Source organism: Macrobrachium nipponense, chromosome 4 (assembly GCF_015104395.2).
Source record: "Macrobrachium nipponense isolate FS-2020 chromosome 4, ASM1510439v2, whole genome shotgun sequence".
Classification (NCBI taxonomy): Eukaryota; Metazoa; Arthropoda; class Malacostraca; order Decapoda; family Palaemonidae; genus Macrobrachium; species Macrobrachium nipponense.
In genome coordinates, this window is record NC_061100.1 from 38,891,837 (window position 1) to 38,916,419 (window position 24,583).

A 24,583-nucleotide genomic window follows, 5' to 3' on the forward strand; every position below is an offset into this window, starting at 1 on the left:
GTTACATTTATAACATCTTATAACACTTAAGCATGATGCAATGCTGTGCAATAGCTCTGAACTGAACATGTCTACGGAGTTACGTTTCCCTGTGCTCATTAGATAAGTATCTTACATGCATAACAGTGTCCTCCCCCTTTACATGTGACTAAGAAACAACTGTTTCTCAACACTTAAAGGTCTAATCGTCAGATATATATATATATATATATATTATATATATATATATATATATATATATATATATATATATATAATATATATATATATTTACGTATGAGCCTGGTCTTGAGAGAGGCTCCGATACGTAAACAGGAAAAATTAAGGGAGAACAAGGTGAATTTACTTGAACTTACCGTAAAACGGATTTATAGTGATAATTTACTCTTGAGGAACAGGTCGCCAGAAACTCAGCTAAATACTTTACAGCTATTTATTTACAAGAGGCTCGTACTGGCCTGGAGAAAAGTAAATGCTACTGGTCCCCACGTGGACCCATATAATCTCTCACAAATGGATAATAGCTGGCTCAAAATGGAATTCATAAAAGCTGGTTTCATAATTTTGCGATAATGCAACACTTGCGGGCAGATAGACTTGGCACGTGACTCAGGGAATCTGGAAAAGAATCCCAGATTAGACAAGATAAAAGAAAAAAGGATTTATTGCCCAATTTCAATTAGTTCTCTAACACTGGGGCAAAGAAACTCTAATGTTTCACTGAGGTATGCAATGACTTCATTTGTCTGGGACGATCACACAAGGGGAAGCATGCGGCCATGAGGCAGTGAGAGGAAACAAAGGGATGAGTTCTTTTTGGAATGGAAGTTTGAATTGGGAAAATGGGGATCAAATAGATAATAGGATGTAAGGGACTGGCAATATGCTGTTTCACAAGACATACCTGGATGCTATGTTCAGTGTGGACCTTTGTAGAAAATGTGGCGCCCGGCTTTGTCTTAGGTCTGGGTCTCTTGGCGCGCCACTAACGCCATGGATAGGCCTAAATGGAAGGCAGGTGGTTGGACATCCGTCCAAAGGTCACGTCTGGAGACGACTGGGGCAGATCGCAGGTGTTTTGCCTGGGTGTTGGGAGTCAGCTTAACCCCCCACGAGCAGGGCAAATCCTGGAAACAGAACATACAGCCAGCAGAGGGTTCACAGGAAAAAGAGCTTAAGATATAGGCCTAAGAAGTACCAGTCTGCCTACATCCTTCCCTTTTAGATACGTCCCTAAAGCTGACAAGAGTCTATTTTCCCCCAACTTAGGAACCCCCTATCTCTGGCTGGCGGGTTTTGGTTTCCCGCGTTTACTAAAAATCAGCTGATATTTGGAGGAAATGGCTGCCGTTTTCCAAATCAAACTAATTAATTAATTACTGGGTAGACGAAGAGATCTATAAATGTAACAATATATATATATATATATATATATATATATATATATATATCTTATATATCTATATATATATATATATATATATAATATCCCTGCACCATCTCTGAGTACGTCCATACTCCAACAAGACAAGTCATCACAAACACCTGTTAATCATTTACCTATACCACACATCCCACACTATAGGTTGAACGGCAGTTGATGTCTTATTTGCGTAGTTCTAACCAGCGCTCTATGCGATTACCCGTCAGTCTAAAGGTGTTCGATCCCCACCTCTACTCATTGTGTTAGGGGGTAGTACTATAGGTGTGTTCTGAGCTGTTGCAAGATTTTCCTCTCTATTTACAGTCTGAGATATTTGAAACTTGTACTGCTGTATTATTTTCACTGAATGACTGCAACTGATCAACGTGACGTTTTACAATATTTCCATCGACATTAACATCATAATGTATATTACCTATCTTCCTAACAATTTCTCCTCGTACCCATCTTTCTGGGGTACTGTATGATCTTACCATTACAGAACTTGAAGGAGTGAAATGTCTTACTTTACTTGGTTATAATCTTCCTTTTCTAACTGACTAAGCAAGCTTGGATACATCAGATGATATTTAGAACCAACTTATTCCTGATCCTCCTCCCCATCAACAAATATGATGGTGTTCCACCCGTAGTATTATGTACGGTTGTTCTATAGGATAATAGGAACTTTAGTTTGAACAAATCTTTCAGCTTCACCATTTGTGGACGGATGATATGTTGCCCATAATGTATTTTGCATACCATTTACATTCAGAAATGATTTAAACTCTTGTAAAGTAAATTTGGACCATTCACTGTCGCTATTGCTTTTGCCTCTAGGGTAATAAACAAAGCAGAAAGAAACAACTCACAAATAGAGAAGGAAGCATTAGCACTAGCGTAAAAATAGTTCCAAATAGTTCCATGTATCTCTACGGCAGAAAAATCAGTCACATTGGCACACAAGAACCTCAGAAAGAAATCGTGTTATGGATGTGGTCATTTAACAGTCAGTGTAAATTTGCTAAGCAAAAGACCACCAAACAGATCAACAGAGCCATAAATTCAAATGACGGCTCTAGCTCAAATGAAAAAAAGTGTACATAAGACAACAGAAAAGATATTGCTTTATTATCGCCCTTCATCCACGGACCTTGGCAACAAAGGATGGAGTTCCATCTCCAATGCTAAAATACCATCTTTTCCTCTACCTACATGTAAGAGTGAAGAAATGTAGTGTGTGTTATATAGCCTAACAAACATGTGATCATCGGAGCTCAATACACAATAAGGAATCATATCCTACATACATGAGGTAGAATTTACAGGATCGGAAACTGTGTGTGTCAGACTCGATACTAATACATTAATAATTAGTTACACTTATAACCCTTAAACATGATGACATGCTGTGCAATAGCTCTGTGCAAGAAAATGGCCCATGGTTAAAAGACATTAGTTAGCCGAGTTTAGGAAGACTATGTAGAGCACATAGAGTAAAAATAATGAGCAGTGGGTTATGATCATTAGTAGGGATTATATTAAGTTCGGATGTAACACAGAAGGAATTTTCACTTGCAGAAGTATAGGAAGACGTCAAGAAGAAAGTGGAAGAGAAAAAGAAGGTACGAAATGAACAAATGCAAGTGAGGAGAATGTGAGGGGGGACTTCAATAAGTTATTTTACAATGAAGTACAGAGAGGTTAAATAGCCCATGGTTCTCACAGCAAAAGATGCAAATATGGAAATGCTATATGTAAAGATTTACTGTGGGTCAGAGAGGAGAGGTAGAGTAAGGTGATGTAAGAACGGAAGGGAATAGTGTATGTTTGAGAATGCTTTTGGAAATGACTCTTGAAGATGTTAGGATGGCAACAGAGGTTCAAGGATGGAAAGACTCCAAAACGAGTGAGTGCAGTAGTTTGATAGTGACAATGTGATTTAGCAGTACACCAAAGTTTAAGGTATGTCTAGATGAGGGAGCCAATGGTTGAGAGGAATAACAGCTCACGTTGTACAAAGATAAAGGTAATATAAGTGCATATTGTTACTTATTATATCGTATATGGCACAATTCTGATTGAGAAGGTAAGACAGATGTCAGAATGGGTGAAATATGAACGACAGTAGATGTAGATCACGAGTTTTATATGAAACAGCTATGACAGTGAGAAATTTGAAGGTAAAAGGACTTCTGCTGTGTATCATTCATGGACATACAAAAAGCTTATGACGGAATCAGTAAAGAGGTGATGAGAAGTGTTGAGGATGTATAGCACAGAAGATAAGTTGCTAAAATTGATAATTGGTTCTAGTGATGGAAGTGAGGTGTTATTTTCTTCTTCTTTTTTTTTCTTTTTTGAACTTGTGAGAGAATGACTGGCTACGTACGACTTTAACTTTGGTTAAGACAAAGGTGTGCCATGTCTTGATGACTGTGGAGGGATGCGAAAGATCAGAGAAAAAAGAAGTAAATGTAGTTGGAAAATTGTAGTATAAGAAAATGGTTCGTGAACGGAGAGTAGATTGGCTGACGATCACAGATGGCAGCGTTAACTGGGGATAGTGGAGAGATTAATAAGAGTTTTATAGTGTTCACAAGAGGAGAGAGAGAATGGGGGGAGACCATTTTATATATATATATATATATATATATATATATATATATATATATATATATATATGTGTGTGTGTGTGTGTGTGTGTGTGTGTGTGTGTGTGTGGTTCAAGCGTAAACCTTACGGTATTATCGTTGGGCCAAGGCCAAAGAAAATAACAGCTTAATTTAACATATTTTTATCGACAAAAGCAGACTATACAAAAGATGTGTTTCACATTAGGGACCAAATCACCTTCACTCCGAACTATAGAAAAACAGTCAACAAATTCAAACAACAAAATACAACACTTTATAAATGAAAGTGTTTCTGTAATAAACTTTGTACAATTAACATGATAAAAACGATAGAGTCGCGCAAGAATTAACAAGTAAATAAATCTTTAATTCTACCAACTAAGAAATAACGTAAGGATAAATACATATCACAACTGGCATGTCTGAAGGTTATACAAATCTCTGAAAGTTATATTCATATTTACAAATATACATCAAGAGGTACTATTTTACAATCGTATGGTGTCCATACCTGTCATCAACATTACTGAATACGCCAGTAATGGATCCTTAAAACTAACTGTTTGGTACATTTGCAGTGTCACATAAAAGTAATGAAAACACTGCAAACTTAATCATTTGAATTTGCCATTTTTAAAATAAAATGGGAAAATAATTCGAAGCACACTACTGGTATAGTAGCTTCACATCAACCGTGCATCTGACGTCTAGGTCAGGCCCTTACGACGCTCCTGATTGGCTGTTGATAAGCCACTCACAGGGCTGGAAACTCTCAGTTTCTCGAGAGAGTTCACATAGGCAGGATGCATGTTCCACTCTCCTGAGGGATACTTTTGAAAGACGTATCCCTCTGGAGAGGTTGAACATACATCCTGCCCATGTGAACTCTCTCAAGAGACTGAGAGTTTCCGGCCCTGTCATTGGCTTATCAACAGCCAATCAGGAGCGTCGTAAATGACTGGCCTAGACATCAGATACACGGTTGATGTGAATCTACTATAGTACAGTACATTTTATCTTCTATATTATCACCAAAAATCTATGCCAACTGACAGTTATCTTCGCCTTACCACCAGGCTCCGGAATTCTCCCTCCAAGGATTTTCCTAAACCCTCCACGTTTTGAGAGGCAAACCTCCATCACCTCTTCCTTGTGAACCTGCCGCAGATGACATATTAAGAGCTGAGTTGCCCTGTCGGCTTCTAAATAGTACTTCCCAGGAAAAGTTTATCAATTGGCGGTATTTTTTCATTTTCGTTACGTCTGAGAGTACCTCTCTTCTCCAGGATCTCGATGACGTAATAGAACGTCATTCCTGGGATGAGGAGGACGAAGAGGATGGTGATTTTCTCGTTGATGCAGAGAACGGTGCTGCAGACGTAGGCTATGAAGAAACCTAATGATTCCCACAGGCGGTAGTTGCTGAAACCTGCGGCTGACTCCCCAGGGAAGATGACGCCATATAGACCTTCAGGAAAAAGTTTTCGGACATTAGTACCTGAGCCTTGATAGGTCCCCATTAAAACAGGACTATACAGCAAGAAGGAAAGACACTAGACAAACAAAAATCTTGGAAAAAGAAAGTCAATCACAGTAAAGCTAGCGGAGTTATTGCATAAGTCTGTTTGTGGCATTCTTAAGCACATACATATCATCTCCCATTTTATATATAATATATATATATATATATATATATATATATATAATATATATATAGATAGATAGATAGATAGATAGAGTAGATAGATAGATAGATAGATAGATACAGATAAAGCTAACATATCTAACTTTCATAAGTTGGGAATTGTCTCTTTATTATTATTATTATTATTATTATTATTATTATTATTATTATTATTATTATTATTATTATTATCATTATTATTATTATTATTATTATTATTATTATTATTATTATTATAGTGTATTCAAATGCAGTCATGCTTTAGCAAAACTGGTTACGTCTACTGCTCCCCTGTTCTCAAGCCGTGGAATTCTCCACCCTTTACTCGAGTAAGTTAAATGCGTGTGTCTTTGGACTAGCCATCTTTCATCTTTCAGGTGATCACCTCTGCAGCTTCAGACTTGAGCGGGAACATTGAATTCAGTCCACATATATTGACCTTTCTGTCTTTTCTGCTAAAAATTCCAGGAATCATGTGGCAGAGCCAGCAGGCACACACATGAGACTCCCCCTCACAGCCATTTCCTAATATATTTTTTCCATCACTGAGTGATCAGCCTACAAAACCTGCCAGACTCCCTCATTGAATTCAGTCCACATGTATTGACCTTTCTGTCTTTTCTGCTAAAAAGACAGTACTCTTCTTGCTCATTACCTGCTTGCCTTTGACAAGACCCTGAACCCAAAAATCCTTAGCACAAAATTCCTCGCCAAATACCTATCATTATCATCTTGAACATTGAAATGTATTCCATAGCATTAATCTCTAGAAAATGACCAGTATCTAAATATGTCTGGCTACCCCTTTGGTTAATTCTCATTTACTTAGACATTGTGGTATTAGATTTACTATTGTAGTAGACATCAATCGTTCAACCAAATTTTCCTCTAAGGTAGCGAGACCCCTACCATAGTCTTTTATGATTTGACTCCCTGTTGGCGTAGATTCTTCTTTGTGATTTGTAAATAGTAACCTCTGGTCAAATCCCTTGCTTGAGTTCATCTCCCTCTTTGGGATGGAGTTATATTTAATGTTCCATTTTTTTTATTTAAGAAATTTGTCAACTAAAATTATCTCAAGTTATTCCCTGAAAGTACAGAAACATGTTTTTTCAATAAGCTGAAGTTGGTGATATCCCGTTGCAAGTAAAGGTACGGTATTGAAGTTATCTTTGGCTGTGCTACTGTGTGCACATTAGTGTCGTTACTAAACTCCTGAAAATACACAAAAGTTTACTGAGCTGTGGAGGGCAGGGGTAAGGGAATTGCACTAGCTAAGTCCTTTCTGGATTGTTAGTTTGACAGGAACTTGCGGATTTTTAAATTCAGATGTATGGTTACCGACATTACAATAGTCTACTTGTTTTATTCTAGTTCATTCTTGTTACATTTATAATACAACCCCCTCACATTCAGTATCTGATCAGCTTGTACTTGCAAGAGTCATATACCTTCACCCTATCTACTAAACGGAATACAAAGCCTTTCAAAGGTCTCGCTTAAAATAAAACAAAAGAAGACTTACTGTTGATCTGCGTCTGCCAGACTGCATCTGCAACACCCCAGAGACCTGCAATAACGAAGAACCAGATGACGTCATCGGGATGAGGCTTCCAGTACATGAGCGCGATCATGATGGCGAGGTTGATGAGGAAAGCCAGGGTGAACACAGGAATTCTTCCCCACTTCTTCACAAAGTAACTGAAGCCATAAGAACAAATCGCGTCGCACACTCCGTAGCATATCATGATGTAGCCGACCATGTGGACGCCTATGGCGCAGGATACATAGGCCTATGGGTCAGAAATAATATCTTTGGATCTTTGCGAGATAGACCCTTCGCGGCTTGTTTAGTACAAGCCCGTTGGGGATTACATTGAAAAGACTAAATATCATAAAGATAATGACCCCAAGAAACACTAGTCCTTGTAAATATCATAAAGATAATGACCCCCAAGAAACACTAGTCCTAGATAACGACCACAGAAAATCCTTGGGGGTCACTATCTAGGAATGTGGACATTCTGGAGTTATATATAAAGAAGCTCTTGATTACTTACTGCAGTGAAATCAGCGCTCAAGAAGGCCTGCTCTATACCGGACCAGATGGTGAGGGGGATGATGAGCAGCTGATAGGGGTGTCTCATGTGGTTGAAGGTGGCAACGAGAAGCTTCAAGGAGCTTTCTGATTCGTCGCCTTTGTCGTTTGTGAATCTGAGAATGGAAGAGAGTTGAGAGACAAGAATTATTGTAGATTCTGGAAGTTAAGAAATAATTTAGACTGTGGGAGGACTTGTATCGTTTCATTGTTCATGGGATACATCGTAGTCTCATAAGTTACACTTTATATGTATGTACACACACACACACACCACACACACACACACACACACACACACACATATATATAATATATATATATATATATATATATATAAATTATTGAATATATAATGAATGTTAAAACCAGGGCTTGAATGAAGAGCAACTTTGTAAGTTGCGACTATTTTCGGAGATTTACATTCCTCCGTTCATCGGCAATGTTTATATGATGGAATATATGTTACGTTTAAAATCAGTGAAGTAATAAAGCAAAATAAAATTACACATTACCAGTTGTAATGCCCTAAACACGCAGCAAAATCTTAGAATACAGATACAAATACACAATAAAAAAGAGTAGAAAAGTCTATATACACACATCTCAAAAATCATTCTTTGCTTTCCTTCCATTCTAGTCGGTTGGTACCTCAGTGGTTCTTCTTCTCTTTTTTTAACTATTTTATTTTATTGCATTTTAACATGAATACTATTGTGAATCCTGTTTTTTAGTTTTTTAATATATGCATTTCTCTTTTTACAGACTGAAGATGCACAAAGTTGATGTGCGAAACGTCTTATAATAAATCTTGGCCTTCATGTTTAGTATCAATGGACCTCCTGAACCTCTTATATATATTATATTATATATATATATATATATATATTAATATATATATATATATATATATATACATATATTCGTAGATGGTCATCATTCTCGAGGCTGAGTCTAAGTAGCTATAATTAACCCAAAAATATTCATAATGAGAGAATTCTTATCCTAAAAAAACACTATTCCAATCTTTATACAGACAGAAATTTTACGATTTTTCGCTAAATTGTCGGCATTTTGTTACCTAATGTGCTGAAGTACAAAGCCATCAATTTTCGAATAATGCATTCAACTATGTAATTGTATAAATGACATATTGCCATTCATATATATCGAATAAAAATACAAGGTGAAGAAGAAGCTAAAATATTATATTTCTTTGAGAAGTATTTTTTAAGGTCTATACGTCGCTATCTGATGTCGATAGCAGCTGCTCACAGTGAGCACAGGGCTTTCGGTTGGTGTTCTACTTCATAATGGTGTTTGAAAATACTGTGGGTGCTCTTTGAATAGATAAACATACCTTTAGAAATTACACAAACGCTACCTAATCGAACTCCTCTACTCTCTCTCCTCTCTCTCTCTCTCTCTCTCTCTCTTTCTCTAATTACAAATATATATTATGCTATATTATGAATATATATATATATATATATATATATATATATATATATATATATATATAGTATATATATATATGTGTGTGAGTGTGAGTGTGTGTGTGTGTATGTATACATATATATAATATGTATTGTGTGTATATATATATTATATAATATATATAATATATTATATTTATTATATATATATATATGTATATAATTATAATTATATATATATATATATATATACATTTATACATATGTGTGTTTATGTACATATACATTTGTACACACACACACACATATATACGGGCATATGTGTGTGTGTGTGTATTTGTGTGTGCGTGTAAAATGTTCTCACCTGCTCAGAGGATCCAGGAAAATAGCAATGACCAGAGCGGAGGTCAGAGCGCAAGCGAGGTAGATGCCAGCCATAGTGTAGATCTGCCACAGGGGAGGCCCCGTTTCGAGTACCTCACCCGTGACGTTGGAATAATTCGCTTCGGAGGAAGTTTCGGCGATGCAGAAATAGAATCCACACTTCGCGATGGCTTCTTCGTCTATGAGTTCGTTTTCAGTCTCGACGCCGACCGACAGAACTGAAGAGTTAGAGAGGATGGATGATGACATAGTTAATTACAGAAAGATGTAATTAAATACGGGAAACAATTACAATTGTAAAAGACATGGTTATTCAACTTGGTGATTAACGATATCGCAAGACTGGCCATAGAACATGAAAGTATAAAGAATAAAGTTACTATACACATATACATATATAAATTGTATATATATATTTGGAGGACATCTGCATTGACCCCATAAGAACCTACATCGTACTGAACCCTGGAGTAAGGACAATAGCTATCATGAAGAGAACGACACAGGATGCTAGCGGATCTTATCATAAGAAAGGGAAGCGAAGAAGTGGCTGGACACAATAGGATATAATGGCCAAGCCCTTTCAAGGACAGAAGATTGTAAAAATCATGAATACGGTTACAGAGATTTGGAAAACAGACGATGTAGCCAGTCCGAAGCTCAGCGGCTCAACTAAACTACGTAGAATCTCAACTCACCTAAGGACGAGATGAGGTTTCCAACGATTTGAGTAGACTGGAAGACTAGAAAGAAAATTCCGAAGAATCGACTGTAGACGATGTAGCTCTTCTCCCCGTGGATTTCGCCGTACAGATCGCTTACCTGTGGAAAAAGATTTCTTAGATTGTGCACTCTTTAGGTTCTGAGCCGCTGCAAAGGCATATCCCGCCTACTACTATACTACTACTGCTGCTGCTCAGTGCTTCCCCCTTCCACGATTCTCTGCGCGTCTTTAATGCTTCACTTAGTTATCCTGAACTGATAATAATATTTAGCGTTACAATTGACTAAAAGATTCCACAAATTTTGATAATGCCTGTTAGTTTCCCGTATCTTCAAAGATGAAGATATTACTGTTAACGGTTTCAGATCTTTGGTGCTTCCATCTTTGAACTATTGCTCACCTGAGCAATAGTTTAAGGGTCACTAGCTTTTAAACAAAACTACGTTTTTTTTTTTTTTAATCAAACAGCGGTTTGTTTATAGTCACAGTACTTTGACAATGTCCTCGAATTTTATGTATCGATCCATTCATTCTAACAATTATAATATGGATTTAGGCAGCATAGGACAACGCTAGCCTTTTTCAGGTCTGTTTCGGCAAGAGAGTTGCGACTGCCTTTAATGGCTGCTCCTCAAGAATTCGTGCTTCTCACTTTGCACAGTATCGTCTGAGTTTATTTTGAAGAGTACTTTGGTTTGCATTACATTTGAAGGTTACTGAAAGTTTCTACTTTATTTCAGGGATGACGAAAAGTTTGCTATAAAATGAAATTCCCATTGTGATACGAATTCTTCTCACACTAAGGAACTACTAAAGTAGTTTAAAATTAGCATGAGCTCATATCTACTTAACCATATTTCTAGCCTCTAGTTTATGAAACAAATACATTCTGGCATTTCAATTCTTGTTTTCGTATATGGCCATTCTTTGAGACATTTCCCACAGGTGTTAACTTATCTTGCATAATAATAATAATAATAATAATGATAATAATAATAATAACACTGTTGAATAAAATGGTAGAATTTGCAACAGAATTTGTTTAAAAGAGGGTCTTCTTCCAAAAATAATAATAATAATAATTAATAATTTCTTGAGACTTACAGAGACTGAACATGAATTTACCGGAAACCTACGGAAATCAATTCCTAAGACTTGCAAGTAAACAAAGTAAGCTCACCTTCGACAGATAAGTGCATTTAGCTGACCAAAGCGGCGCTGCAGCTACTCCCAGGACGATGGCTGTAGGCAGAAGCGTGTAGATGGTAGGATAGAACTGGGCCATCATGTACACCGAGTACATCAGCATCGATATGATCAAAGCCTTCTTTTCCTGCAAAACCTTCAGAACCCAAGATGGCGTGAAGCAGCTGGAGATGATGAATGCTATGTACAGCGCTGTGAGAGAGGCTGTGCCACTCGCTCTGTTGGAAGGATAATAGTGTAAGTATATTTTTATTGATGCTGGGTAAGGAATCTTGGTCTAACTGGGGAATTTATTGTTAAGTGCAAAGTTTAGGCGCATCAGAATTTTTTTCACATTTTGCTGTCAGGCGAGACATCTAGATCCAGTAGAATTTACGTTGTTTTTCTGCCACAAATATATGTGCCCTGGGTTTTCATGCTGATAATGGGCTGGAGAGCTAGATGCATTAGCGTTTTATACTGATACCAAGCCGGTAAATCTTGATTAGGCGTTTGCACTGATAACAGTCGTGAAGTCTAGATGTACTAAGGATTCATATTGATATCAAGCAAGAAAACCAAGTACATGAGGCGACAAATTCAGTCATAATAGTACCATTTATCTTTATCAATTCCCACGACTACAGGGCATAATATGAAATAAGTTGATGACGAACTGATTAATGTATTCTTTGATAAACTAAGATGTTTAAATAGCTAACAAATGAACGTTCCAGCAACACCCACTTGTTAAGAGACGACTGGAGGTTGGTCATTCCGTTGTAGCTGGTGAAGAGGAAGAAAAAGGCGAAGGAAATGATGAGGATGTTCCTCATGATTCTTCTTCCCTCCTCCTTCTCATCGTCCGATAGGACTTTCGTCGCGAGGACTTCCTCCGGCGGGGATCCCTTGACGTGTCCTTTGTCCCCGGGCTGCTTCGGGTCCTTCGGCTGGATTTTCTCGATTCCAACTGGAATATTCAACAAGTGGATTGAATTAAAGGAATCATCATTTTTATTTTTCATAGTAGTGCTAATGAAATTGCATCAGTGGTGGAGTCGTTAGTTTTCATTTTAAAGATGTCTATGATCTCTTGTGAATTCCAGAAGGAGCAATCAATGAATGGATTGTATTACTAGAACCATTAGTAATCTTTCATCCCAATTTGAATGATCAACAAGTAAATTGTTTTAGAGGCTTCATAACGCTTTCTCTGTTCCAAGTGAAGATTTCCACAATCGTACGAACAGAATTGTTAGCATTTCTCCATACCAGGTTTTCTGGATTCCCACTGGAATTATTGACATGAAATGCGTCGTGGATCGTCGTAGTTCAGCGGTTATAACGTTCACCTCAAAGTGAGGCGATCCATTGAATTCTTTATCGAGGCAGACGATATGAGCTCGTTCATTTGAAACCCATTGTGACTGTTGACCTAAGTAGTGAATTATGTACATGCTAATTAGACGACCGTGAGGGCCTGTCACCCATGGCCAAACAGTATATAAGAGTGGCAACTTCATCCCTAAGAGTTAACTGAAAACCAGAAGCATATCACTAAGGAGAAATAGGAGTACGGCGGAAAAAATGAATTCGAGGTATTACTAGCGTCAAAGCTAGCAAAAAGAATGGATGAGAGTCAACAGAAAGGCGGGGAAAGAGTGAGACTGATCAGTTTGTCGCTGTTGTTAGCATATATAGGTTTAAATGTTGAGAGTGAAAATTCCCTTTATTTTCAATGCAGAGAATGATGTCATTAGGTATCATTGTGTGTTGACCTACCTAGCTGAGAACCAAAGGATGCGAGGAAATTGGAAGGAGAGATGTGGGGAGGGACTGAACTCAGAGGGAGGCTACGGATATCAAAGGAGTCAGAGAACACAGAACCAAAAAGAGAATTGTAGGTTAGCAATGGTGATGTATCATTAGTCTATAAGAGTATTACAGTTTCAATTCATATCGGATATTGAATTCACCGTAGAATATTACTCGGAGTGCAAGGAAGTGTGTGTGTGTGTGTATGTGCGTTTCTCTCTTTCTCCCATTTGAAGTGTAGTTCAGTGGCGGGTTTAGGAGGGGGCTTGGCAGGCCATGGCCTAGGGGCCCGCGGCTGTGAGGGCCCCGCACCTCGGCAAAAAATATAAATGATAATAAAAAATATATGAAGATTAATTAAATAATAATAATAGCATAGTAATAATGATAATAGTAAAAATCTAGAGGTGCTCAATTAGAAAATAAATCTCCACAACCTAACACTCATTCCCCCCCCCACACCCCCCACCCCGCCTCCCACCAGCTGTAAGGGCCCTTTTTGCTTGCCTATAAATACGACCGCCCCTAAGGTTACTCGCCTGGGCGCCCCCCCCCCCACCCCCCCCCCCCGGGTATAGTTCATTCACTTTAATTTCTTATTTCATCAGTGGTCCGTTCTTGCCCACCCTGCAGCTAGCTGCATCCAAGGGCATCCTTTATTTATTTATTTTTTTTAGAAATGATAGTGAAATACGACTCATAGACTGTTTCACTGGTCACTAAGTCTTCATATCCAGTCTTATATAAAATAAATTCAGTTATTCTGGTAATCATTCAGACTTGTCTTTTCAGATCGCATGACCCACATTATTATAAAAAAATAAATAAATAAATAACAGAGGCTGAACGAGTAAGGATACTTACCAATGTCGTCCCCATGACTGTCATAGGAAACGTTCGTGACTCCTGCGAGGTCCTTCATTTTGGTAGAGTCAGTCCTGCAACGAAGAATGATGGTATCATGAGTTTGAACAGAAAAAGGGATATGAACGATTCTTAAAAACAGATAACGAATCGTTGCCATCGATGGTAAGATTTAGTGAGATGCCACTGGCAGCAAGATTAAGTAAAATGTCATTGATAGTAAAATTAAGTAAAATGTCAATAATTGTAAAACTAGGTAAAATGTCACTGAAAGTAAAATTAAGTAAAATGTTATTGATAATAAAATCAAGTAAAATGTCACTGATAGTAAACTTAAGTAAAACGTCATTGATAGTAAAATTAAGTAAAATGTCACTGACAGTAAACTTTGGTAAAATGTTATTGGTAGTAAAATTATGTAAAACGTCATTGATAGTAAAATTAAGTAAAATGCCCCTGATGGTAAAATTAAGTAAAATGTCATTGAAAGTAAAATTAAGTAAAACGCCATTAATAGTAAAAGTAAGTCAAATGTAATTAATATAAAAATTAAGTAAAATGCCATAGATGTCAAAATTAAGTAAAATTGCGATCATTTACAGGTAAAATTAAAGCTTTATAACAAAATACTGACTGAATACATATAAAAAAAATATTTTGCTTTGCCTGAACACTGACTGAAAAATAGGCCTATGATCATTTGAAATTCATTAAATGACTAAATTGATGTTAGCACATAGCATTACAGTAACTGTAAATATTAACATTACTTTAAAATTTATTTCTTTTTATTATATGCACATATTCATATGAGACGGGTCAAAAAGGCCAGTAGCTTGCTATGTAATCCTACCCTCTTAAGAGCGTCAAAGAAAGCGTAAAATATAGATGCAAGAAATAAATGGGCGAATTAATATCTTATAAAATATAAGTAAAATGTTTCAGCGGCTAGTGTTCAAAGATGGCACAAAATCAGCTGTTGCTAACATGGCAGAGGATTCATCTTTCCCGTCTTATGACACGGATCAATTTCATCAGTCTCAGATCATTGTGTCCTTGAGGATATAACAATGACACATTTATATTTCCAGCAATACTTTCTTTGGATCTTTCCCAGAGAGTGACCCGCAAGGTTTTTGACCCGATATGTACCCACCTTTTCGGCGAGTTTAAATACAAGCTCATTGGGGATTACCGTAAAGATATAGACAAAAGATTGTAAATATCGTAAAGATAATGACACCAAAGAAATACAAGTCCTAGTTTACGACCCCCAAAAATCCTTGGAGGTCACTATCTAGGACAGATCCCTTTCCCTTCGCAAATGTTAGCTGACTACCTTCGCCTTAGTATGGATACCCCTAGACAGGAACAGATATCCTTAGCCGGGTGTAGGTGCAAGTAGTTTGAAGCTGATTCCCTTAGTTGTGGGTATGGATACCTTTCGCACGGTAGGGAGGATGCATTGTAGACAAGGTTATATGTCTTCTATCACCTGAGTATGGATAGCCATAGATAGAAACAGATACCCTTAGCAGGGTGTGGGTACCTGTAGTCTGTTGCTGATTCCCTTGGTTGGATATGAAACACCTTTTGCTCGGTAGGAAGGACAGAGTGCAGACAAGTTTCTAACTCCATACCATTTCTCATGGTACATTCAACTAAGTGGCTATTTCATAATTATCTGTGATTTGTGATGAGCCTAAATTTGGAAAGAACAAGATAAAAAAAGAAGGCTAACTTAATCATCTTTCGAAGAGGATGAAGCCATTCTGTCAAAAGAGAGAAATTCTAAATCAGATGGCAAATACCATAGCGCAGATATTATAGTAGATTCACATCAACCGTGCATCTGATGTCTAGGCCACTCAGTCCCTTACAACGCTCCTGATTGGCTGCTGATAAGCTAATCACAGTTCTGGAAACTCCCAGTCTCTCTCGAGAGTTCACATAGGCAGGATCTATGTTCCATCTCTCCTGAGGGATACATATTTCAAAAGTATCCCTCAGGAGAGATGGAACATAGATCCTGCCTATGTGAACTCTCGAGAGAGACTGAGAGCTTCCAGAACTGTGATTAGCTTATCAACAGCCAATCAGGAGCGTCGTAAGGGACTGGCCTAGACATCAGATGCACGGTTGATGTGAATCTACTATACTGCATCATCAGTGAACGACAGAAAAGATGAATGAAGAAAAAGGCTAAGAGATACCAGGAAACATGCTCATGTGACACCGCCTTCAACTGGATAAAGAGGGTCCAACGTATTACTGCAATTACAGGCCTCCTGTTATCATCATATTTCCTCAATGACACCGACTTCGAGCACGTTTAGCCTCCGAGTGAATTTTCATGGACACACTATTAGGAGTCCTCATTGTTACATCACGTCCTGACCATTGTTTACGTAGATGTTGTGTGTTGATAGGTATATTGTTTGTAAACACATACACTCACACTCACACATACCGCATTCTCCACACACACACACACACATATATATATATATATATATATATATATATATATATATATATATATATATATATATATATATATCATCTAGGAATTGAACTTTTCTTGATAGCTCCACGTATGAATAGCTTTTGGGTTATTATCCTTCACCCATTCACATTCTACAAGAAAAATCCCCATTTCTGCTCCAAAGTTTTCTGTTCTTCATCATTTTTGTAGTTTCGCGAATATTTAGCCCCAGTTTATCAGGCGTACTTATTTCATCATCATGATCATCATCTTCCTTGTTCAATTATGGAAGCCACCTGTTGGCCCTCATTTGGTCCAGGTTACTTGTCAGTTATTGTTTATAACTATCAAAAAAAAAGATTCAGTTTCCGTGTCGTGACCGATATTTTATAAAAAATGTCTTTAGCTTTTCCTTAAATGTCTTGGTTTTCACATCTTTCTGGTATTTCGGGAAAAATCATTGAATAGACAAGGTGATGTGTACTCAAAGCACCATCCCATCAGTTTTTCCTAATCTTGGTATAATAGAACATTATTGCGCACACTGCGGTCAGCAAGACTTCCTACATTTCTCAATCTATATTTTATGCCATTTCTTAACCAGATTTCTCAGTTATTGGTGTTATATCCATCTGATTACTTTGTCATATGCTCGCGTATCTTAGCAATTTTGTCTCTCACTGATAGAGTGTCTAGAGGGCAGTATTTTAATATACAGTTCTTGTTCGTATTTTTTTTTTTCTAGCGGACCTTGTCAGTATGTACACTGTGTCTCATTCGAATTTTTCCAAATTTCTGGTGTTTAAAGCATTTTATTATACAATATCTGCCAGACTAGACTTTGTAACACCTTATAAAGTAAGCGTAGTATATCATCACGTATTCCTATTCTATCTTTGGTGAACATTCTTTGATGAAATGTTTCATTCCCCTTGTTTAAGAGGTCAGCTGTGACACTTTGTTGAAGTCATATTATCTTTTACCAGATATTTTAGTCATGGCTCCTTGTCTTGTATATATTCTATTATTTTTTTCAATATTTCTTCTGGGACTTTTACTGCCATGATCGATGGAGTAGTTTTTACTTCTTCGTCCTCTATAATATTTACTTCTTTATGTTTCCTCCATGATTTTAGTTTTTTCAGTTTTCTATCTGTTATTGTAAAACAGGAGTAAGTGTCCATCCTTTGCCTGATTTGTACAGATTGTTCTTCTTGTGTTCTGCAAGTAGTTAGCGTTCTAGGATCTGTTAATGTTAGTACTATAGTAGATTAACATCAACCGTGCATCTAATGTCTAGGCCAGTCCCTTACGACGCTCATGATTGGTTGTTGATAAGCCAATCACAGGTCTCGAAACTCTGTCTCTCTCGAGAGTTCACATTGGCAGGATGTAGGTATGTTCCACCTCTCCTGAGGGATACTTTTAAAAGACGTATCCCTCAGGAGAGGTTGAACATACATCCTGCCAATGTGAACTCTCGAGAGAGACTGAGAGTTTCCAGCCCTGTGACTGGCTTATCAACAGCTAATCAGGAGCGTCGTAGGTTACTGGCTTAGACACCAGCTGTACGGTTGATGTGAATCTACTAGCATAGTATTCTTCATTTTTATTTTTCTTCATAGTTTCTTGACTCTGATTTAGGAACCATATTTCCCATTTGCTTGCCCATGACTTTCGTTTTCTCCTTTATCTCAAAGATTTCTCCCATCACTCCTAAGGGAGACAGAACCACTCCCCCCTCATTCATCACATCTAAGTTCGATGTTTTCCTTCACGTTTATGCTTCCTCACTTAAATAACATCAGTGTCGTTCTATTTCATTGTATGTAGTACCGTTGGTAATGAGCTTCACATCCTGACTAATATCCATTTTCTAATGTGCCATAAACATAGCAAGACATTGCACTCATGAGCATAGTATTCTGAGACATAATCACCATTATATTCACTCGCATTATTATTTTTAGTTTTATTTTTATTTTTATTTATTTATTATTTATTTATTTATTTATTTATTTATTTATTTATTTATTTTGTATTCCTGAGAGTTTTCTAATCTTTTTCCTGTTTCAGTTACCAAAAATGAGGTCTGCCATTTTTTCGTCAGTTTTCATTTATTACAGAGCTGCTTTTCAACACTTCCGCTCATTAAAACTAAATTCTTTTGCGTATAATCTTATTAGCATTTTTCACAACCGGACATTCTGATAAGTCACTGACTCTCCTGCCTCCTCCACGCGAATATATCCACTATGTGAATGTCATTAACGTAGTAATAATATAGTAATCATACAAGCAAACACTAGAAAGATATTCTGGTGGCCTGTAGGCTCTAGGTCGAATAAGGTCATTTATTTCTGAATTACTGCATGTGCAATAGCCCATGTTGAAACTAGTTCATACTCCAGCAACATTATTTTTTCTCTGTAACATTATCAAAAAGAAAAACTAAGATCATGGTCATGAACTCGACTAACATAATAGGGTTTTTTGGTCATGAATTCAACTAACTTGTTTTTTTTTTTTTTTTTTTTTTTTTGTGGGTGGGTGGGTGGAAGTAAGCTAGTTCACAGGTGAAGTACCGAGCTACTTACGAAATTAAAAGCCTTGTGTCATAGATTTTCATGTTCTTTCTAAAGCATTTTTTATTTGAAGCTTCAGGAGAATTGTTCGTCCTATCTATGTAAATGGGGAAGGTTTGGTGTGTGTAAGTGTTCACGACTTCAAGGAATCCTTCTTGGAAGTTGTATTTGGAATTGCCACCAGTATTGCTTTTCGCTTCCTCAGCTGTGACGTTTGTCTCCTTTCGTGATTACATGCTCTTTTCAATGTACTAAGTCCCACGGACATCCTGTGGTGAGCAGGGAGTGGCATGGGAAATTGGGAATACCAAAAAACGAGTAAAACTTTCTGTACAACGTATAATGCTGTATGAAACTCTCGATGTGCTGCTGTATGAAACTCTCATCTACGACCTGGCAGCGCTCAGTTGTTCCACAGATGCTGTCAAGTAAAGATACGTCGCCGGCACGATCCATGGCTAAATACCCTAATAAAATACAGACTTCTGTTGCTAGAGGGCTGAAATTTGGTATGAATGATGGTTGCTGGGTGGATGATCAACATTGCAATTTGCAGCCCTCTAGCTTCAGTAATTTTTAAGATCTAAAGGAGGAGGGAAAAAGTGCGGACGGACAGACAAAGCCGGCGCAATAGTTTTCTTTGTCGGAAAACTGAAAAGGAGCTCGGGGCAACTCTAGTCGTAAAAGTTTAAAATACTCATTTCTCAGCATCTGGAGAAAAAAGTACGTCGCAGGAATCTTAAGAAAAATTGGAATTATAATGTTACGTAACTGAGATATACCAAGACTCTGAAACTTATATCTGATTTTTTTTTCGGTTACAAACAAACCATAGCTCAGAAATATGCTTGGGGAACTCCTTTTATTCAACTAAGTTTGTCTAGACATCAAGGATGCCATATTTACCAAATCCTTTGATTCGGCTTAATGTTGCAGTCATATTTTCCATCGGTCATGAGAGATCCTTCAACATTTAATCTGGAATACCTTCACTGCCATGGCCTCTTCACCACAAAAAAAAAAAGAGAGAAATAAAAAAAAAGTTGTTTCTACTTGTGTTACCAAGATAACTTTCACGATAAAAATCTTCTACAACACGCATAATAATCATTCGTTTCCTACCTGACCACCTTTTCAGATGAGTGGGTTAAGGTTAACGAAGTAACAAACCTATTTTCTTCTGTACTCAAGGTAGAAGAAGGTCATTTTTTTTATATATGATAAAGAGAGTAACCTGACAAGGCCTCTCTCTCTCTCTCTCTCTCTCTCTCTCTCTCTCTCTCTCTCTCTCTCTCTCTCTCTCTCTCTCTCTCTCTCTCTTTTAAGTTGGTTTAAAACAACTCAGTTCCAGAGTCAGAAGGAATGTTACTATAATGGCAGAAGTGTCAACTCCTTAGAAAAAAAGTGGGCTGGCTGCAAGCTCAGATTCCTAACATTTGAAAAGCACTATTTACGGTTGCTTCTGCTGACAATAGAAATTTGCTTTCAGAATAGATGCTTCCAGATATTTATTTGTCAGTATGCACATTTTATCTCTCATTATTATGGATATTTCCAACACGGTACGGAAAGGCCTTCAGCATTTGCAAGTCATGGCTTTTGTAGAGCAAGTTGGTAGTAAACGACAACAAAAACATAACTTCCACTAATATAGACTAATAAGTAAATATACAAAAAAAGTACAAGGTTTGTTTGTTTGTATGGTGTTTTTACGTTGCATGGAACCAGTGGTTATTCAGCAACGGGACCAACGGCTTTACGTGACTTCCGAACCACGTGGAGAGTGAACTTCTATCACCAGAACTACACATCTCTCACTCCTCAATGGAATGGCCGAGAATCGAACCCGCGACCACCGAGGTGGGACGTAAACACCATACCAACCACGCCACTTGGCGCTCAATTCAATTCCTTTTAGGCAAAGGAACTCGAACTACAGGAATTCGAAAACATGGGACATAGGCTAAGGCACGACACATTTTGAGAACACTGATTACGTGTTCACTTCCCGAGCGTAAATGCAGAGAAATGTGACACCTGAGATTAGCAGACTGCTACAAAAAGAGGCTTAGATCCTCAAATCAGTTAAAGACGTGTACTTCTTTTTTCTAAGTGAAGGGGCCTTTGCAGTCTGGGAACTAACTCCGGAGGAACAGAACAGTCAGTCCCACCTCTTAGAAATGGAGAGATTGCAGGAACAGAAAAAGTGGAAGCAAAAAATAAAATCCCATTGTTTGTGGATTGCTATTCCTAGTACGTCCACGGAATAGTAACGGGGAGAATACCAAATTTCCCCAATCCATTTACTGCCAAAAAATACCCAAGCAACAGTAACGGTATCCAGCCTCACTTGTTCACCTTCATCTGTCCTTAGCTATATCTAGGCATTCGGTCGCTTGTCCAGTCATGAAGATAATTAACAGCTTTCTACAAACAACTTGGAAATTTTACGTGTAAAGGTCTACTACACGCTTCGGAGCAAAAGCGAAAAATCTGTATTTACGGGTTTTAATTCCCATAAAATAACAAATCAGTTGCCACGCAGGAAGATGGCTCAGGAAAAAAAGCAACGCACGGGTTTATAAATGTTGCCATATGTGAACTTTATAGAGAATTGTATGAACTTCTTTAGCGTTAAACAAAAACAAAAATAATGCCCACTAGAGAAGGATTAAATCAGCGCAACTGGCATCACGAAAACCACTTAGGTCTACAACTTCTCACAGCGGGAAAAGAAGAGGCCCCCTCCCCATCCCATTACCAGGTGACCAATTAAATCAGCTTCATGCAATGTGCAACACGACTTTCCAGCTCCTTGCCAACCGCTTGCAAGTTTGCAAACCGGTTGCGGCTGGAATTAATTGACCTTCCTAAACCTACGCCATTTCAATAATGTTTATTTTTTCTACACAAATAACCATCTTCAAATCATTAGTCAAATTTTTTCACAGTACAAATAGTAATCCTCAGCATACTAACTGTGTATAATGTTGTCTTCTTCAGGTCCTGTGGCAACAGATAATCTTGTTTATAAATATATCCTTGGGAGCCACAACTGCTACATGCGACTGAGCGTGTAACTCCGCCGACAATCAGAGCTCAACTGGATTCCTGTAGGACTGTTCACTGTTGTCTCATAATAGTTGATTTCCTCAGGTAAGATGCTAGTTGCCAGATTCACCAGACGTTTCAATTCCCCCTTCAGCATTTATACTTTCGTTTTCTATATGAACCGCCCGAGTACCAGGGAATTCCCCAGAAGATTTTTCCTAAAGCTGATTGTTGTCGGCTGAGTTTCATACGTATTTTTTTGTACAGTAAACATCAAAACAAGGGAAAAGTCTGAGCTGGAATTACGTAAGTATTATCATGGATTGAAAACATTACAGCTGTGACAATGAGAGAGTTATTGATGACGTTTGTTCAGTTTGTAAATTTGCTTAAAAAGTAAATAGTTAGACTTATCTAAAAAAATCTAAATGCCGAGAACTTAGAAAAGAACCTTTCATAGAATGCCACTTTGTGTAAAGAATTTAATTTAATGACTAATATAATCTTAAGAGTGGAAGAGCCATATGACAATGGAAGTGTATTATTATTTTTTCTTATTTATCCATTTATCACTACATCTTCCATTCACCAGGAATAGGACGCTTTTTTTTAATGCTAACTGACTGTTACTGAGGATAATTGTGATGCTAGCAAACTATAAGAGCATTCACCATTGCGATTTATTATTATTATTATTATTATTATTATTATTATTATTATTATTATTATTATTATTATTATTATTATTATTATTATTATTATCATCATCATCATCATAATTTACGGAATGTTAGAGTTTACAAGCATTTACTTCCATATATATATATATATATATATATATATATATATATATATATATATATATATATATATATATATATATATATATATCTCTAAAAAAAAAACACCATAACGTGACTGGAAAATCTTGAAGTAATCAAAGGTTCACAATTATGTAAAATGTGTATTAAAAATACATAAAAGACTGAAGCTTTCGTCTACTTGATCAGTAGACCTCATCAGCCGTACTGATTTTTCTTTTCAAAAAAATATATACAAAAAAGTTAGGAAGGACAGGCAGGACTTTCGAAACGTCTCTAAGGGAGATAACAACCAAAACAAACTATCTCAGTCATGTTATTCCCTCGTTCAAATGTCTGGACCAAAAGACGAGCCGATCGTCGTGTTGAACTACCTCCTCTGCGTGTTCGGCTGTTCCCTTGTCCAAAACTTCTGCATCGGCACCTGCAATGGGGGTTCTTCCTTCCAATGCCTGGGCAGGAGAAAGAGGCAAAACCTACTGCTCAGGTTGTCTCTCTTTCTCCTGATATATATATATATATATATATATATATATATATATATATATATATATATATATATAGATATATATATATATATATATATATATCTATATATAGATATATATATATATATATATATATAGATATATATATATATATATATATATATATAGTGTGTGTGTGTGTATATATGTATACTTTTATTTAAATATATATAAATATATATATATCTATATATATATATACATATACATATATATAGTTTATATATACATAATTATTATATATAAATATACTTATATATATCTGCATATATATTATTATATGTTGCTACTTTCAAAACGCATAGATCCCTCTTTGACTGTATAAAATGTTAGAATAGAGTTTTGCAACATTTTCTCAAATTCCTTAGCTAGGATGTCTTTGAATATATGTTCAGATTTTGCATACCATAATTTAAAAGTAAATAACGTAGAATGTAAAGAAAGAGAGAGATTATCTTTGTCCGTCTGAAGCTAGAGTTGTTTCAGTCTCTTTTCATCACCTCGAGATTGGAGGAGCTTGCAGTCTCCGCGTTGTTTTTAAAAACATGTCAATCTTAATTATTGCTCGAATTCTGTCTCGATATGGTACGTGTCTTTGTTGAGCAATATCATGACTCATTTCATACGCATACTTCTTTGCTGAAACCATATGCAGATTTCAAGATTTTTCTGTAAAGTTACGTCATATTTAGAAGCTTCTAGAAAGAATTGCATCATCTTTCGCATGCCCAATAGTCTTTTGAGTTGCCCATACAAGGAGGAGAGCGAGAGTGTTTCATTATAGACTTGGGATTCCTGGCGTTCAGATCTCTCTCTCTCTCTCTCTCTCTATCTCCCTCACCATAACTGATATTAACGTAACATA

General features: G+C 36.9%; 1 protein-coding gene across 1 annotated transcript; it reads right to left on the minus strand.

The window, feature by feature from the left end:
- Positions 1-4,204: 4,204 nt before the first annotated feature.
- Positions 4,205-22,438, minus strand: LOC135210871 (protein unc-93 homolog A-like). The gene is made up of 9 exons (XM_064243782.1): positions 22,299-22,438; positions 14,250-14,323; positions 12,318-12,540; positions 11,566-11,809; positions 10,360-10,483; positions 9,642-9,879; positions 7,804-7,957; positions 7,269-7,536; positions 4,205-5,527 (listed from the first exon to the last, which is right to left on the minus strand). Exons 2-9 carry the CDS (start codon positions 14,305-14,307, stop codon positions 5,262-5,264), a joined length of 1,575 nt encoding a protein of 524 aa, XP_064099852.1. The 5' UTR covers positions 14,308-14,323; positions 22,299-22,438; the 3' UTR covers positions 4,205-5,261.
- Between the last annotated feature and the right edge of the window lie 2,145 nt (positions 22,439-24,583).

Coding starts and splice junctions, on each gene's coding strand:
- LOC135210871 (XM_064243782.1), bottom strand. CDS start 14,307: ATGAAGGACCTCGCAGGAGTCACGAACGTTTCCTATGACAGTCATGGG. Junction 11,810..12,317: donor CTCCAGTCGTCTCTTAACAA/GTGGGTGTTGCT, acceptor TCCTTCCAACAG/AGCGAGTGGCACAGCCTCTC. Junction 7,537..7,803: donor TGAGCGCTGATTTCACTGCA/GTAAGTAATCAA, acceptor TCTGACCCATAG/GCCTATGTATCCTGCGCCAT.